Source organism: Phocoena phocoena, chromosome 1, assembly GCF_963924675.1.
Source record: "Phocoena phocoena chromosome 1, mPhoPho1.1, whole genome shotgun sequence".
Classification (NCBI taxonomy): Eukaryota; Metazoa; Chordata; class Mammalia; order Artiodactyla; family Phocoenidae; genus Phocoena; species Phocoena phocoena.
The window spans coordinates 11,963,663-11,980,526 of record NC_089219.1 but is presented as its reverse complement, the minus strand read 5'-3'; the positions used below and the strand labels follow the sequence as shown (position 1 = coordinate 11,980,526).

At 39.2% G+C, this 16,864-nt stretch overlaps 2 protein-coding genes and 1 pseudogene across 2 annotated transcripts in view; 1 reads left to right on the top strand and 2 right to left on the bottom strand.

The window, feature by feature from the left end:
- Window positions 1-3,379: 3,379 nt before the first annotated feature.
- RSC1A1 (regulator of solute carriers 1) lies at window positions 3,380-5,777 on the bottom strand. The gene has a single exon (XM_065889353.1). It carries the CDS (start codon window positions 5,522-5,524, stop codon window positions 3,680-3,682), a length of 1,845 nt encoding a protein of 614 aa, XP_065745425.1. The 5' UTR covers window positions 5,525-5,777; the 3' UTR covers window positions 3,380-3,679.
- Window positions 5,778-10,214: 4,437 nt separating this feature from the next.
- DDI2 (DNA damage inducible 1 homolog 2) overlaps window positions 10,215-16,864 on the bottom strand; it is a 29,732-nt gene continuing 23,082 nt past the window's right edge. The window contains exons 7-8 of the mRNA XM_065885595.1: window positions 13,267-13,370; window positions 10,215-10,433 (exon numbers count right to left, since the gene is read on the bottom strand). Coding sequence (XP_065741667.1) covers window positions 10,215-10,433; window positions 13,267-13,370 — 323 coding nt within the window. The remainder of the gene's footprint in view (window positions 10,434-13,266; window positions 13,371-16,864) is intronic.
- Window positions 11,882-11,977, top strand: LOC136140559 (U6 spliceosomal RNA; annotated as a pseudogene).

Sequence of the window (16,864 nt, the reverse complement as noted above, 5' to 3'; positions counted from 1 at the left end):
AGGAAAAGGAAATCAGAATGTACTGCAACTCTTCTGGCCAGTTACTTGCAAGGCTGTTTTTTATATACATAAAAACCACCATTAACTGAAGACTACATCTGTAGATATAAAAACTGTTTGCTTTTTAATCTATGTAAAATTAACTGTAGGATATCTATCACACATGTATATATACACATGAACTGATGGTTAAACCAACTAAATTTTTATGGCTTTTACTAGGGAAAGTAAGCTGTGCTAAGGGAAAAACAGGCAGATTCCACCTTAGCTGGTTATCATAGAATCAGTGACACAAAGTCTCATATATCTTTCCATGTAACTCTCTTACTGGAGAAATGCTCTGGGAAAAAAACACAAGGTGTGTGTCTCCCTTCAGTATATATGGAGACAAGGAGCTCTGGAAAGTTCTGTAGGCTGCAAGGCAGGACAGTTTTCATACACACTCACCATCTATGTAGTTCCCTTTGCAACTGGTAATCTTTATATGTTAATGGCTAAAGCCCAAACTGTGGGATGAAGGCTACTGGCTGATGTCTGGATGCCTAAAGAGGTACGAGTGGAAATAATTCTTACCAGCTGCGACGGCAAAATCTATAGCCTAGGTATAGCTATCTGGTTACCAAGCACATTCTTATACACAGGAACCAACTAAAGGGAAACTGCAGAAGTCATATAGGTAAATCTTCTCCTCTCTTTGGTGAATAAACAGATACCACCCTTGGAGGTACGTGCTGACCACAAGGCTATCCATTACCGGTTATGGCAAAGGAGCTATCCAGTAAAGCAGCCCATTACTGGTTATGGCTGGCCATTATCAGTTCTGTTGGCAACCAGAGGAGTTCACAATGATTTTATCCTATCCTTGGAGAAGTTAATCTCTAATTTCTGCACTTTGAATAAAAATTGAAAATGAAGGTTCACTAGTGTCATGTTCCTGAATTCCTTTTGTGTTTTACAACTGCTAAATTTAAAAATGATTTAAAATCTTGACAATGTCAACAACTTTACTTTCATACAAACGATGGACAGGAAGATTTAAAAAATCAAAAGCAGGGCTTCCCTGGTGGCGCAGTGGTTGAGAGTCCGCCTGCCCATGCAGGGGACGCAGGTTCGTGCCCCGGTCCGGGAAGATCCCACATGCTGCGGAGCGGCTGGGCCCATGAGCCATGGCCGCTGAGCCTGCGCGTCCGGAGCCCGTGCTCCACAACGGGAGAGGCCACAGCAGTGAGAGGCCCACATACCGCAAAAAAAAAAAAAAAAAAAAAAAAAAATCAAAAGCAATTATAAGTTGAAAGATAAATGATGAAAAAGGACAAGCATATTTGGCAAGCGGGTTAAGCTCAAAGTATTCCTAATAAGAATACATGTACAACGATAGGCCTATCCAATTTTCTCCTAGAAATAAATATACATATACATACAATAAAAGCTATCATAATGAAACCTTTTCCAGACTGATATTCTATATCCCACCTGGGACTGACTCCCAAATCTCCACACTGTGAAAATTCAGTGGCCAAGCCTCTGAACAGCGGTCAGAGGAACTGCTAGTACAAAAAACCTCCGAGGCCCATCTTCATACAGAAGGCCTTTTTGGAGGAGTCTACTGTCATAGCCTCACCCCACTTTGTGACCCTAAAGATTTATAAGCTTAGAATAAATTCCCAAGCATACCCATAACGCAAATCAGGGGCCCATTGCATTGCTACTAAATTCTGCTTCAATCATAGCACCACTACTTAATTACAGTCACAGCTCTAAGAGTCGGTTGACAGAAATCCTATAAGCAGGTTCCTAGTGCATCTGACATCTTTGGTGTAGGGCAGGCAAAAGGATCTACAGCACATGATTGTCTAAAAGAACACTTTAAAGACAATCTGGCTAACCTGTTCTGAGCGCCCTTCTGAACACAGTAAACTACAACTCTTTCTGTCAACCATTCCCTAACTTCAGAGGGTCATGAGGAATCTATGCAACTTTCCATCATATCACTCAGGCTCCTAACACACATACGAACCTCACAGCTAAAAGAAAGAACATGGAATAGGGTAAAAGAAATGTCTAAGTGCCCCCAAATCAAAAAATTTAAAACTCCTGAGATATGAGCCTCCATTTTGATTGTGCTCAATGACGTGAATTTTGACAGAAAGAATAAGCTTTTAAAGAGAGTAAGACTTTAGACAAAAATCACTTAAAGTTAAAAGTTCACAAATCACCCCTTTGAAGCTTCTGTTTCAAACACATTGCAAATTATAACCTGGAATAGGGAATTATCATTCTCAAAATTCTCTTCAATAAAACCAAGATTTCAGATTCCTGCTAGGTGCTTAAGAGGGTTTATTTTCCACGAAAAAAAGTATCTAAAATCTACCCAGTAGAATTATTGCACAGTGGGGCCCACAGGACAGTGATTTCCAAGGGCTAGTCCTCATATAAAAAAAGGCCACAATAAATACATCTATATACTATGCCCCACTCTAACTTGACATGTGTAAACACAAATATGACGAAACCTTGCTTAAAAAAAGAAACTCCTGAGGAAAGAAAAGGATGGAAAACTCTACCAAGGCCACGTGAGTCAGAAACTCCAATGACTATTTCCACTGCCATGAAAGACACTCACCAAATACACTGACCATTCCAAGCACCAAGATAAACCAGTGACAAGGTTATTTATCACACTTGAATATTGCACTCAGATCACAGCTCAAACTAAGCTTTAGAAGAACTTCCTAGAAGAAGATGAGTTTGGAAAGGACGTAAACTGCTGGCAACCAACCCACTAGCGGAACATAAGCTCATCATTAGTCATTAAGGGTTGAGCTGTGATCAGTGAGATGCTACCAAACCCAGTCACTAGTTAACTCCAGTGTTCAGGCCGTTATTTTTCACTCACAGTTCCTGAAACATCACCATGACATTTGCAAATGGAATTACAGTTTTTTCTTTCTTTTTTTTTAATCCGGGTAGCACCATGGTTCGCGCTAATGTTAATTCCCTCACAGTATCCCACCCCAGGTATCTGGCAATCCATGCAGCAGCCTGTGATGTACAAAGCAGCCCAAGTTTTAAACCCTCCCAACTCATCCCATTAAAATGTCAAGTCCTAACCACACGAATAGAAACATACCACTCTAGGAGATATTCTTCAATTTCCTGTGACAACTGATGAGTCATAATACATAAAGCACTGAGTATGATTCCAAACACCAAACCATGTGATCAAGTTTGTAAACCAAAAATTGAGTCAACAAGCCACACCTTGCCTACAGCACAGACACAGCCAAATTATGAAGTTGATCTGTTTTTAGCTGCATGGGTGGTGGGATTTCTCACGGCTTCTGCTTTTTAGAGCATTCACTCTCATTCTAAAATGGTACGCTATACACAAAACCACCAATTTCATTCCAGAATACATCATCTTAATGTTAATAAAAAGCTCCTGTATGCACAGACTGCCAATACATTTAAAAAGGCCCAAATTTCAACAAATAGAATAGACAAATTCATCAGACAAGAGATCATAAATTACTTTGGCCGAAAAAAATCTTTAAAAAAACTCTGGCTCAACATTCTGCTTGCAGGTTTCTACATATACTGTATATGTGGTGAGTGTGTATGTGTAGATATATAGCTTTCTGTAAGGGAATGGAGTATGGTCTAGCCCACTTTTCCATGGTTATGTAGGAACTACAATGTTCTTTGCTAGCAAAACAAGAAGTGCAAGGTCTGCATTTCCACCAACTCGATGCAAAGCCCCAAGAGCTTCCTGCAAAGTAAAGCCGGCACGGAGAATCCGGTCAATGTCCGCAGCAGGAAAAATTAATGGTGCAAGAAAGGAGGGACTTGATGATGGCTGGCTGGTAGGTGGTACAAATTCTAGAAGTGGCCCTGCAGCTTCAGAACAGACATTTTCTCTAGTCTCAGGCCTGTCTGTCACTGGATTCTGTGTGCCCTGGCCCAAATCTTTAACCAATATGAAACTGGATGACAAGGACTCAGTGTGCTCAGAAGTCTGATTGAGTGCATCCTCCTCACCTGCTAAAAGTCTGGGTGAAATTTCTGCACCAAAGGTGCAATGTAGTTGACTGGACGTTTCAGCTGAGGCTACAGTGACAGAACTGCTCTCATTTACTGACTCCTTAGACTTGGGGACACCTTCCCTATCAGTTAATACGCCATCACCTGGACCCCTGAAGTTAATATTTTCTTCATCTTCTACTCCAGCGTCAGTTGAAGTGTATGTTAATTCTTCTGTCTTCATTGTTACAGATGTGGCCTGATGAAAGGAGACCTGTGAACAGTGTTCACTCTGGGTAGCTGTAAGATGCTCATTTTGGGTCCATCTCTCAGAAAGGTCCTTAATACCTGTTTGGCCCTCAGTTACTGTCTCTGATCGACAGATAACTTCTTCCGATGTGTTTTCTGAAGCTGGTTTACTACTAATGACCAAAAGTTCATGAAGTTCCTTCAAGGCTGCCGTTACAGATGAGCAAGATTCCTCTGTGGACTCTGTGGATGGCTGACAACTGCCACAGAGGCTAACTAAAGAGGAGGGGCAACTCCCGTATTCTTTACTTGTTCCAGACATTTCAACATTACTTTCTGGAAGCTGTAAATCCTGAGCGGAAATGGAATTACTCAAAATTTCAGAGGAAGGGTTACATTTTGATGTTTCTACTTCCATCAAGGGATTATCTAAGGTGAGATCAGATGCACCGATGTTCTTGACACTGGTATTCTGACCACCTGCTGAATTAAGCACAGCAGCTAGGGACTGTTCAACTACATCTACTTCCATAAGTGTTTCTGAACTTGAGCAGCCGAAGCACCCTGAAGGTAGAATATTTTTCTCTGTACCCGAGAGGTCCACAGTCTGCTCTAGCCTGTCTCCTTCCATTGTAGCTTCCGAACCAATACTTCTTTGTCGATCCTGTTGCCTTTCTCCAAGAAGTCCAAGGTCCCCTGTGTTACAGAGGCGCGCTCGGTCACGGGGAGCATCCTGCCATATAACCTCATGCTGTCCAGTCCTCGGTTCTCCATGCTGCTGAAGGCCACTCGCTTGACTCAGGTCCTGATGTCCTGGATGCCAACCCTTTTCATCCTTAAGCCTCTGTGGTTCCTCCATCCCAGTGACAGATACACTAACTTCCTGTCTGGCGTGGAGATGAGATGTGAGGCCCTGGGTGCTTCTTTCAGCAGATTTCTCTAGATGACCTGCACCAATGGCTTCTTCGAGTGAATTCTGCAAAGGCATGGCTGGCCTCTGGTCTGCTGAAGAAGCACAAGCAGAAAGATCCTGTAGAGGAAGATGTTCTTTCTTTTCACAGGTTACCTGGAATTCAGCTGAAGCCTTCGAAGCCTTCAGAGCTTTAGGTTCAATGCTGTCTGGGTCGCTGGGCTCAACAGGGCAGACTGAAGCAGAGACAGAGTGAGCAAGACGTGAAGGATTACCAATCTCAGGACTCTGTCCTGAAGGATGGGCTTGATGGTTAAATCCATCTGAAGTTGGTAATGATGACATTCCCAGTGAGGTAGTTTCTTTACCGCTTTTCTCTACATAGAACAACAGTCAAAGGAAGAAAGATTAATTAGCAGGTTACAAAGTCCACTAAATTATCAGAGAACACAAATCTAAACAGGACAGAACAAAATCAGGTCCTTAAACTGGGGTTTGTCTTATATTTATAGCCTGTATACAAGAACCACTCTCATCGTGGTGGACAATTTAACATCATAGCATCAGGATAAGAGGTAGGCATGTTCTTAACAAAATACGTGTACTGTAATTCAATATTTTTATTTAAGTACCACATAAGGGCTGAGTTAGTGCTCAAGACTGAAGGACATTTATGTATCTTTATTCTCAGTGGGTTCAGAACTCTAGAACAGCTTCTCCAAGTGTGTTTTCTCTATCACTTGCCCTAAAATCACCTGGGATGTTTCCTAAGCACGCAGATTCTGGATACCATCCGTGGGATAAACCCAGGAATTTGTATGTTCAGTGAGTTCCTCAGGTGATTCTCAAAAGCACAATACAGTCTTGAGGATTTCAGTACTAGAATGATTCTCGTGCCAATTCTCTTTCAGAGTGTCAGATGTGAACACTGAGAAGTCTAAACCAGGTATATCTGAGACAGAGCAGGAATTATAAAGAGAAATAAGAATGCGACCACTGCTCAGGGACCTTCAGAAGACAGAGAAGCAAACATTCTATTTATTTCTATCCAAACATTCCAAAAACTATATGAGCTTGACTCAGAACAAAAAAAAGCGCTAAAGATCAAACAGATTAAATCCCAATTATTATCTTACCAAATAATGCAACTTTAAAAAGGATTACCAGTTACTTTATCACAGCAACAACTAAGTGAGAATATTTAAGTACTTTAAGGGCAGGGAAATGTGGGCAGGGGAGGGCAGTGGAGGGATATAGTTCATAAATTTTCCAATAAGCATTAACAATTGAGATCCACTGCAACTTACTGACCATTCATAAAAAATGGAAGGATTAAATAGCACACCTCAAAGTAAACATCAAGATGCCATTAAACATCAGTTCCAACTCTCCTTTTGCCACTAATCCAATTAAAAATTGACCTCTATGCAATTATTACAAGATCTTTAATTAAAAGTCAAAGGCTGGTAACAAAAATGACATCACAATACAAACTATTAGGACAGATGCAACTCAAATGCTTCATGTTGACTGTACCTTAAGAAGTCATGAAGCAATGCAGTTATGAGTCAAAAGGCTCTAAATCATTCTAATCCAACACAGGTTAACAGCTTGAAAAGATAAAGCACTATGTCAGGAAGTTACTGACTTCTTGTGAAATAATCTTATAGTTTAGGGATAAACAGGATAACAGCATATATCTCAGTGCAAACTATTTTCATTAGAGTCTAGAAACACAGTTTTCAGTTTTATTTATCAATCTCTAAGGCTGACTCTGAAAGAGGTTCAATTTTGAGTTAATGAGAACACAAAGATGCACTGTAGTCATATATCCATGTTATTAGCAGCACAGAGGTGGGCAAAGGTAATGGCCTTCTGGCAACGGTATGTCAGTTATAACAGCTGGGGGAGGTGAAGGTGAACAGGACCTCAAAGTACTCCGTACTCACTATGAAAGCAGCATATAGTCCTCCTGTAGCTGAGATGGTCAGTTTCACTGGCCTAAGTCCTAAATGTAGGGGAGGACTGGGTCAGTACTATAGGACAGGAGAAGAGGATGAGGTCAACGGACATTAATAATTAAAGATGGCTGCTTTTAACCCATCCTTACAAGGAAAATGAAAGAAAGAAGCAATTAAATGCTATATATCTAATTACAACCAGCCTGCAAACCCCTATAAAGTCCTAGGTTGGTAGAGTCTAAAAAGACCACTTTTCCTTCTTTTAACAGACCAGTCAGTGCACTCAGGCTGACGTTTATCATATCTGCATACAGGGAGACGGAAGCAGAGAGCCTCCTGTGGAAAACTGTCTGGCTAGGGAGAGAGGGAAAAGCAAAGTTTCAGCTCTTGTTGGAAGATTAAACTTCAGCCCTGTCTATGTTATTGACTCTGTGACACTGGCCAAGTCACCTGGCCTGTTTCCATTTCTTCTTCAACAGAATGAAAATTTCAGCCCCTCTATAATGCTGGTAGTTGTGTGCAGTAATGTGAAAAATACACTTTCAGTTTTTCAGAAGAAAGGGACTTACAAAATCCCTAATAACACAGTCATCTCCACCAACAAAGTGCTGTGATGCTAATATTCTTGATTTGATATTCACAGTGGTCATTTGTTTTCGCTGGGATTTTTCCCCCTCGAACTGTTCTAATGACGGATAGAATTTTAAATAGGAAACCATGCTTAGATATGTATGTATGCCAACATACAAATACACATACAGGCTAGTTGTAACCAGATTAAACAAGGTGAAATGGTGAATGACAGAAGCTAAATTCTAGAACTGCTGAGGATACGAAGTCTTTCAGACCACAGACGATGACTGGGTGGAAGGCTTAACGTGGTGTCTATAAATACCTGGTCTGGGGCCCACTCCAGCTGCAGTACACACACACTACATGCATCATGGCTTCTGACGCTCTGTTTGAATTAGGAAACAGACAAGCAAACCTTGGGTTAACAATGCAAACCACACAGCATGCAGGGTTATAGTCTCCACTCCTTTGCCATCTTTAAGATCAGGAACTGGTAGAGTCAAAGTGGGGGAACGTTCCTGTAGTTTGGACATCAAAAATATTTGCTGGTTGCTTTAATTCTCTCACAATACATAAAGCAATGTGTCAACTTCAACAGATTTTCAACAGAACTTGGAAAGAAATTAACTTTACACACCTACACAGAGAATTCATGGGCAAACATGTGAAATAGGTGAAAAAAAAGTAGATCCATAGACAGAATTACATGATATGGAAATCTTATGGAGTAAAGGTGAGCAAACACATATTATAGAAACTTTCAAAGTTTCTTTTTCAGTTGAGATTTATTTTTAGAAGAAAAACAAACCAAACCTGATTACTTATCCTGGCTTACCTTATTTTTTAAAATATTCTGAATTATTACTTTTTTGAATTATTTTTTAATCAATAGAAAAGATAAAGATATTCTGCTATAGAGTATCCACCAAAGAGACAGTTTTTAGCAAAAATATGTTCACCTACTATGTCTAGGGGTAGGTGATTTTTATAATAGTGGGAAGCTGATGTTCCAAACAAACAGAATCTGATGTTGAAGAATTACCTTACTAAACATTACAAAAATTAGCGCAAGCCATACATACACTGTCAGTAACAAAAGGTCACATGGGTAAAGAGCCACTTCCTTTTAATCCTTTAAAACTGGTACACCTCCTTCACTATGGCTGGAAACATCTGTGGTTTCTATTTTAATCTCTTCAACTTTTTATTAAAAGAAAGTAATTACTCAAAGAGGGTAACTGTCAGTAGGTTATAAAGCACTGCTACCATCAGCTAGTGTTTCTCAAGTGAAAGCACCAAAACTGTGGGGGGAACAACAGAGGTTTTACAAAATGATAACATACCCTCATTTTATTAATGTATAGTATTATGACTAAGCTGACAAGTTACTAAACAAAACAAAACAAAACAAAAAGTAAAACCTTCTAAGTAGATATGTCAAACTCATTCAAGTTTGCCTTGCGGGTAAGGTTAAAACTATTAATTTAGTCTTTCTCTGTCTGGTTGTTCAAAATTCTCCCCTTCCTACCAAATACTTAAATCACAACCCAAACTGTACTTCATATGTAAAACTGAGCCAAAAGGTGGTGGTGGCGCAGATTCTGAACACAGCCAGCTTGGAAACTCCATCTGCTACTCACACTCATTCTAAAGCATCTCAAGGCTAGACCGCCGGGTGTTCTCTGGTGATACACACTGGCGAGATCTGGCTGCTTACTGTTAAAGCTCTTATCTTTTTTGTCCTTGGGAGAAAGCTATTCCCTGAACTTGTAGCTCTAATACATTTTACTATATCAGCAAATGCAACGTGTGATATTAGTCACTAATGAAGAATTACAGCTCAAGACTTGAAAATAACTCAAACTTAAAAGTTAATTCTCTTTAGCTTCCAGAAAATAGATCCCAGAGTCACTGTTCTATAACAGATGGGGAAAATTTATCCACAGAAGTGGGATTTCAGCATAACTGTGTCCCTCCATTTTACCCAGAAAACTTGGTTTGACCTTTAGAATTAAAGAAGCTACAACAACTGAGACCTGGGAAGAAAAAGTATTACGTAGCTCGTGTCGGTGGCAGCACGTTCAGGCGATACCAAAAAGCTCAGTGCTGCTTAGTCACAGACACAATGGCATCCTCCAAAATAAATGGGCCTAGGAAAAGAAGAAGAACATTTCCAGGAAATGTGGAACTCAAAAGGAAGTTTCTGCTTACTGTTATAATTTTCTTCAAGAAAAAAAAAAAAAAAGACAAGATTCTTTAGGAATCCCACCAAAATGTGCCTACGCAAAGAACCCCCACTCTATCTTGCGCACAGCAATGGACTGCTATTTCTGGATCTACTGAAACACGGGAGGTTTTCTGTACTGTATTTAGAGATGGGAAGAGGCAGTAAGAAGACAAGGAACATACCTACGACAGGACGTAAGACTGATTACGACTGGAAAGGTCCCTATTCCCCTCTGAAGCTCCAGCTTCCCTGGCTCACCCACCAATAACGAGTATTATTTAAGAGCCTGGCCACTCCAAATACCTGCATCCTCTACAGATTTTTGAAGGGCTTCTGCTAATTCTTGGTCTGCAATCTCCTCTGGCCGTACTTCCTCTCGCCCGGCCCCATATGCCAACCGGGCACACTCTGGTAACTCCCCCTCAGGAAGGAAGGTGGTCTTTGAGCCTGTGGTGCCGATCACGAGTACATTTTTCTTGAGGTCAATGGAACACTTAGAAAAAGAAACCAAACACTGATGATAGCAGATAGAACACGATGCAGGAAAGTTATGATCCTGAATTTAAAACTCCATTCACAAAGAGCAACACTGACAGAGATGGCTCAAAAACCAATTTTATCTGAAGTATTTAAACTTTAAGCTATGTAACATCGTTAGTTTAGAATCTATATCTATATATATATTTAAAATATCTATTCAATTTATTTATTTGCTTTTGGCTGCGTTGGGTCTTCGTTGCTGCGCACTGACTTTCTCTAGTTGCGGCAAGCAGGGGCTACTCTTCGCTGTGGTGCGTGGGCTTCTCGTTGCAGTGGCTTCTCTTGTTGCGGAGCACGGGCTCCAGTAGTTGTCGCACGTGCGCTCAGTAGTTGTGGTGCGAGGGCTCTAGAGAGCAGGCTCAGTAGCTGTGGCGCATGGGCTCTAGAGAGCAGGCTCAGTAGCTGTGGCGCATGGGCTTAGTTACTGCACGGCATGTGGGATCTTCCCAGATCAGGGCTCAAACCCGTGTCCCCTGAATTGGCAGGCGGATTCTTAACCACTGTGCCACCAGGGAAGCCCTAGAATCTTTTTTAATATTTAAATTGTACAGCAGAATTATCTTTATGGGATACGGTTTACACTTCTTTGTCAAACACAGCAATTGTTCATGTCTGAATTCAAATGTGATACATATTCATTGTACAAAATTTGGAAAACTGCACGCCATAATCAGCAGCCACACCTTTTAGAAACATATCAGTGACTTTTTAAAAACTAAAACTGAGACATATCATTTATATAGTCTACATTTTTGCTTCTTGCTTAGTGTATAAAGTACAGCTTATATTTAAAGTCTATGCCAATGGTCTCAAAAGTGATATATGGACAAGACGAGCTCTACAAAAGTATTATGTATTTCATACTTATGCTATCCTCTTTTTCAGTATATATATATATATATATATATATATTTATTTACTTATTTATATTTATTTTTTATTTTTTTGCGGTACGCGGGCCTCTCACTGTTGCAGCCTCTCCCGTTGCAGAGCACAGGCTCCGGACGCGCAGGCTCAGCGGCCATGGCTCACGGGCCCAGCCACTCTGCGGCATGTGGGATCTTCCCGGACCGGGGCACAAATCCGCGTCCCCTGCATCAGCAGGCGGACTCTCAACCACTGCGCCACCAGGGAAGCCCATCAGTATATTTTTATTATTACTTAATATAGGACAGTCACACACATATATTGTGAATCCGTAAAGCTGGAGACTGCTAGTCTATACCGTGACTTAAAAATAGCGATAAATAAATAAATACATAGGGAAAGATTAGCAACAAGTTAATAAATCAAGTTTCATTTATATGTGCATTCGCTCATTCCTTCTACTTAAAACTATGCACCTTGATTTGAATATCAATATATTTCAATGGGAATTTAACACTAAACATTTAAGAAAGAGTAGGCAGCACACATACTACAACTGGGACGACGCAGAGATTAGCATGGCCCCTGCGCAAGGATGAAACGCAAATTCGTGAAGTGTTCCATATTTTTATATTACTCAGCCATAAAAAAGAACGCAATGCTGCCATTTTCAGTGATGTGGATGGACCTAGGGATTGTCATTGTCATACTGAGTGAAGTGTAAGTCAGACAGAGAAAAACAAATGTATGATACTGCGTATATGTGGAATCTAAAAAAAATGGTACAAATGAACCTATTTATAAACAGAAACTGAGTCACAGATGTAGAAAACAAACTCATGGTTTCCAAGGGGAAAAGGGTGGGAGGGATAAATTGGGAGATTGGGATCGACATATACACACTACTATATATATATCGATAAGATAGATAACTAATAAGAACCTACTGTATAGCACAGGGATTTCTATTCAATACTCTGTAATGACCTATATGGGAAGAGAATCTAAAAAAGAGTAGACAGCTGAAACTAACACAACATTGTAAATCAACTATACTCCAATTTAAAAAAGAAAAAAAAGAATATTAGTGACATAAAAATGTTGACTAGATATGAAACCTTGTTGGGAAAATTTTTACTACCCAAGAGCACAATTGCTTCTTCAATGAGTGAATTTTATCTTTAAACAAATTATTAGGCTTCGGAATGGAAATATAAAAATCACTGCAGATGAAAATATTTATAAATCATTCTCCCTGTACTAAATAAACATTTCCATTCCCAACATCTTATGTACACCTTTTTCCTTAATCTCGAAGCTCTTCTCCCCAAGTATTGTCTGACCAGCTACTAAGGATTTACTAAACTTAGGCTCGCAGTAAAATCACCATTGTGTATTATGTACATCTCCCTACAAACCCATCAAAAAATTACTTGAGGCACTTCCCTGGTGGTCCAGTGGTTAAGACTCTGCACTCCCAATGCAGGGGGCCTGGGTTCAAGCCCTGATTTGGGAACCAGATCCCACATGCCACAATCAAAAGATCCCGCACTTGGCAGCGAAGATCCCGCATGCCACAGCTAAGACCCAGAGCAGCCAAATAAATAAATATTTTTAAAAAAATGTTTTAAAGAAATGACTTGAGTTCTAATCAGAAACTAAAAATTACACAAGGGAACCAAATTGTCCAGTATAGTCTCAAAACAGATGGCAAGATTCAACAGATTCAGAAAGATTTCACAAAAAGGTTCTATTTCTACTGATACAGAATTTCAAACCTTGTATGACAACACCACCAATTAAGGACCTTTCCAGGTTTGAAGTCATGCTTCTTAATTTTCCAGTATATACAACCATGATGGAATAACCATTTAACACACAAAAAGCCAACGCAAAAAGAAAGTGAAGCTCTTAATTACCTGATGCCGTTTCAGCATGTCCAGTCCCAAAAGCATGTCCATGGGCTGTTCCTCAAGTATAGAGAAGGAACACGCCAGGAAATCTCCTTCAATTTGAACCTGAGCTAAAGCACATGAAGAAAGGAAGAGGTTACTGATTTTTCCAGTGAAGGTCTGGAAATGTATCTATCATTCTGTGTCTTTCTTCCTGCAATCAGTCAAAGTCAAGCCAAAGCATGCAAACAAGTGAGTTAAGGATGAAAATCCAGTAAGACCAATAATCAGGTTAAAAGCCAATGAAGGCACCAGCTCCTAAAGTGGACTGGGTAGAACTACTGCCCACAAGACCTGGCTTGATATATGATACACGCTCAGCTAGTGAGGAAAGCTGGCATTAAGAATTAAAAAAAAGAAAAAAAGAAAAAAAAAAACCAAGACCAATTCCTCCAATATTAACCACCTGTTTCCTGTACACTTACAAAAGGCTTTCTAAAAGGAAAATAAAATCAGTACACTTTAAACCTTTTAAATTAAGCTCCAAGAAGTAAACTGTTTATTACTGCCTGTTATAACCAAGTTTCTTTGCTTGAAGTCTCCTGCCTTGCCTCTTTCCTCACTTACTCCTCTTATTTCATATGTAAGACGTTTTTTTTAAAAAAATGACTTTGTCATTAACTATGTCTTACGAGCAGAAAAGTATATGAAATATATGTATATATATATATACTGTATATATATAGTATAAAGCATAATAAAACAAATACCCATGCATCTATTTCCCAGGTTAAGAAACAGAAAACTAAGAAGTTTCCTGTATGTCCTACTGATCATAGTTTATTCTTTGCCTCCTCCAACCCTCCCAACTATCTTGGTTTTTATGTTAATCATTCCCATCTTTTCTTACCATTTTTCTATGATTTCTAAGCAACATTCTGGTTAGTTTTGTGGTTTTGAACTATGACTTGCTTCTTCTACCCAAAAGATACTTTGAGATATTTTATTCCTGTGGGTGCACGTGACTATAATTCTTTCATTTATACCACCCCTAAGAGTGAGTACTGTAATGTTTAAGACACCACCACTGATTTATTTATCCATTCTGCTGCTACGGGACATTTGGGTTGCTTCCAGTTTCTGCCGTTGTAAGCAATGCTAACGTGAGCATTCTTGCACTTGTCTCCTGGTGTGCCACGAGTGTCTCTAAGGTATACTCTAAAAACATACAGGGCGCTAGGGGATATTAGCTCAGCTCTACTCGATGCTGAATTACTTTCCAAAATGTTTCCAGGGGTTTTTGGGAAGTTCCCATTGTTCCACATTCTCCCAACACTCAATATTATTAGATTTAAAATCTGGCAAGTAATTCTCTATTTCCCTGATTAATGAGATAAAGCAATTTTTCACACTTATTAACCATTTGAGTTTCCTCTTAAAGTGCTTGTTCAAATGTTTCTGCCATTTTTTATATACCAGTTTTTCTTACTGAGTTGGAGGATACACAAACATACAGAATACATATATATTCTAAATATGAATCCTTTATTAGTTATACATGTTACTAAGTTCTTTCCTAGTTTGTGTTTGTTCACTTTCTTTAAGATGTGCTTGATGAAAAGTTCTTAATCTCGATCGGCTGTATTTATCAAATAATTTCCTTCATATCTTTTAAAGAACCTCTTCCTTACACAAGACATTCTCCTATATTTTCTTCTAAAAGCCTGACTTTGCCTTGCACATTCAGGCCTTTAATCAACCTTGAATTGACTTTTGTGTGTGATGTGAGACAGGGTCCCACTTCCAATTCATTTTTTCCCCATGGATACCCAATCGTCCTAGCACATTTCCTAAAACTTTCCCACTGCTCCATAAGACTTCCCCTCTCATTTATCAAGGTTCATGTTAAGCATGGGTCTGTTTCTGTTCTAGTCCTTTGGTCTTGGTATTATCTAGATGGGGAAGTTATTCCAGAGTATCTTGACTACTCCTGCCATAAAGGGCCTACATAAAATTTAAAATTAACACATCAAGTCTCACGAACAAAACAAAACAAAACAATTCATTGGGGTTTTAAATGTATTACAACGACTCTGTTGACGAATGTGGGAGAACTACCACCTCCAACATATTGAAACTTCCTATCCATGGTGTAGCTCTCCTTTACTTAGACTATCCTTACTGTTATAAGGTTTTCTTGATACCTATCATAGCCAAAGTTGCAAAATGGTACAACTTGTGCAACCAAAAGAAGGACACAAGGGACTGGTATTTTTTGTCTCCTATTATCTTCTCACTAAAAACCATGAGAAATCTAAGAACTCAGACTCTGAAGCAACTGGTTTGTGGTTTTCTTACCCAATTTCAGTCCTATTGTGTGTAAGAAAGTACATAAGAGGTAAGGTATTTAAACTATCCTTATTCTATAGAAAATCAATAATAGAAAACACGGAGACTTCTAATAATAGACAAATGTATTAAACCAGGAAAAATGAAACAGATATGAAGAGGAAAACAGGTAGAAAAACTACCACTTGCAACGAAAGAAAAGTCATTTACAGTAAAAAAAAAACAAACCACTTTTTTATCTGCAAATTAAAGGGATAAAACTAAAAATACTTGATTGTATAAGGAAATTAACATGAATGTTCAATCAGTGCTGGAGAAGCTAGATTGGTACCAGTTAACAATATCAAGAGCCTTAAAGGGTATTCATAATCTTGGATTTAGTAGGTTCACTTATGGGAATTTTAACTAAGGGGAAAAAAAATCAGTTTGCACAAAAATGCACTTCCATGTTACAATGACAAAATATTAGGGGAAAAATATATCCCAAAGGTTGACCATTAAACCCATACAACAGAATGCGATGCATTTACTTAAGTGATGCTTATAAAATTTTTAATGGCATTTGGAAAATGCTCTTACATTTTCTTAAAGCAAAGTATAAAAATTCTATATAGTATTATATGATCACCTTTTACAAGAAAACAATGCCAGAAAGAGATATGTCCAAATGCTACTACTGATTGATTCTCACCTAAAAGAATTAATTTTGCTTCTTTTCACATTTCTATACTTTCAAATTCTCTACAATGAGCAACTAATTAAATAGATAATGAAAGAAAAAAACAAAGAGAAGAACAATTCTGATTAAAGATGAAGGACTGAACACATGTATTTAACTTAATTTACTCCTAAAAAAAACCACAATAAAAAGTTGTTTTTCTTTTTAAATGTACAGATTACTAAGGCCAAAAATAATGGAAGAGATAACTGAAACACAATTTTGGAACTAGAAAGCAGATGACACTAAGGAACAATAAGCAGCAACCCTTTTTATCCCAAGAGGCTGATGAGTTGGTTGAAACAAGTACCTCTGCAAACGGGGGTGGAGGGAGCCCAAAGCAGGAGTAGTGGTGAAGGGCTATGGAGGCACAACTGCACCTCGGGGCTCCTTCTCCCGCACTCTGCTCAGCCAGATGACCACCGCCTCACCCCGACAGTAGACTAGAGGCTTGTTTTCTCAAGAGGGTGAAACAGAGGCTCTAGTAAGAGAGGTGGGCATGAAGGAAGACAGAGATACAACAACAAGCACCAAACTGAAAACTAGAGGGGTTAAGTG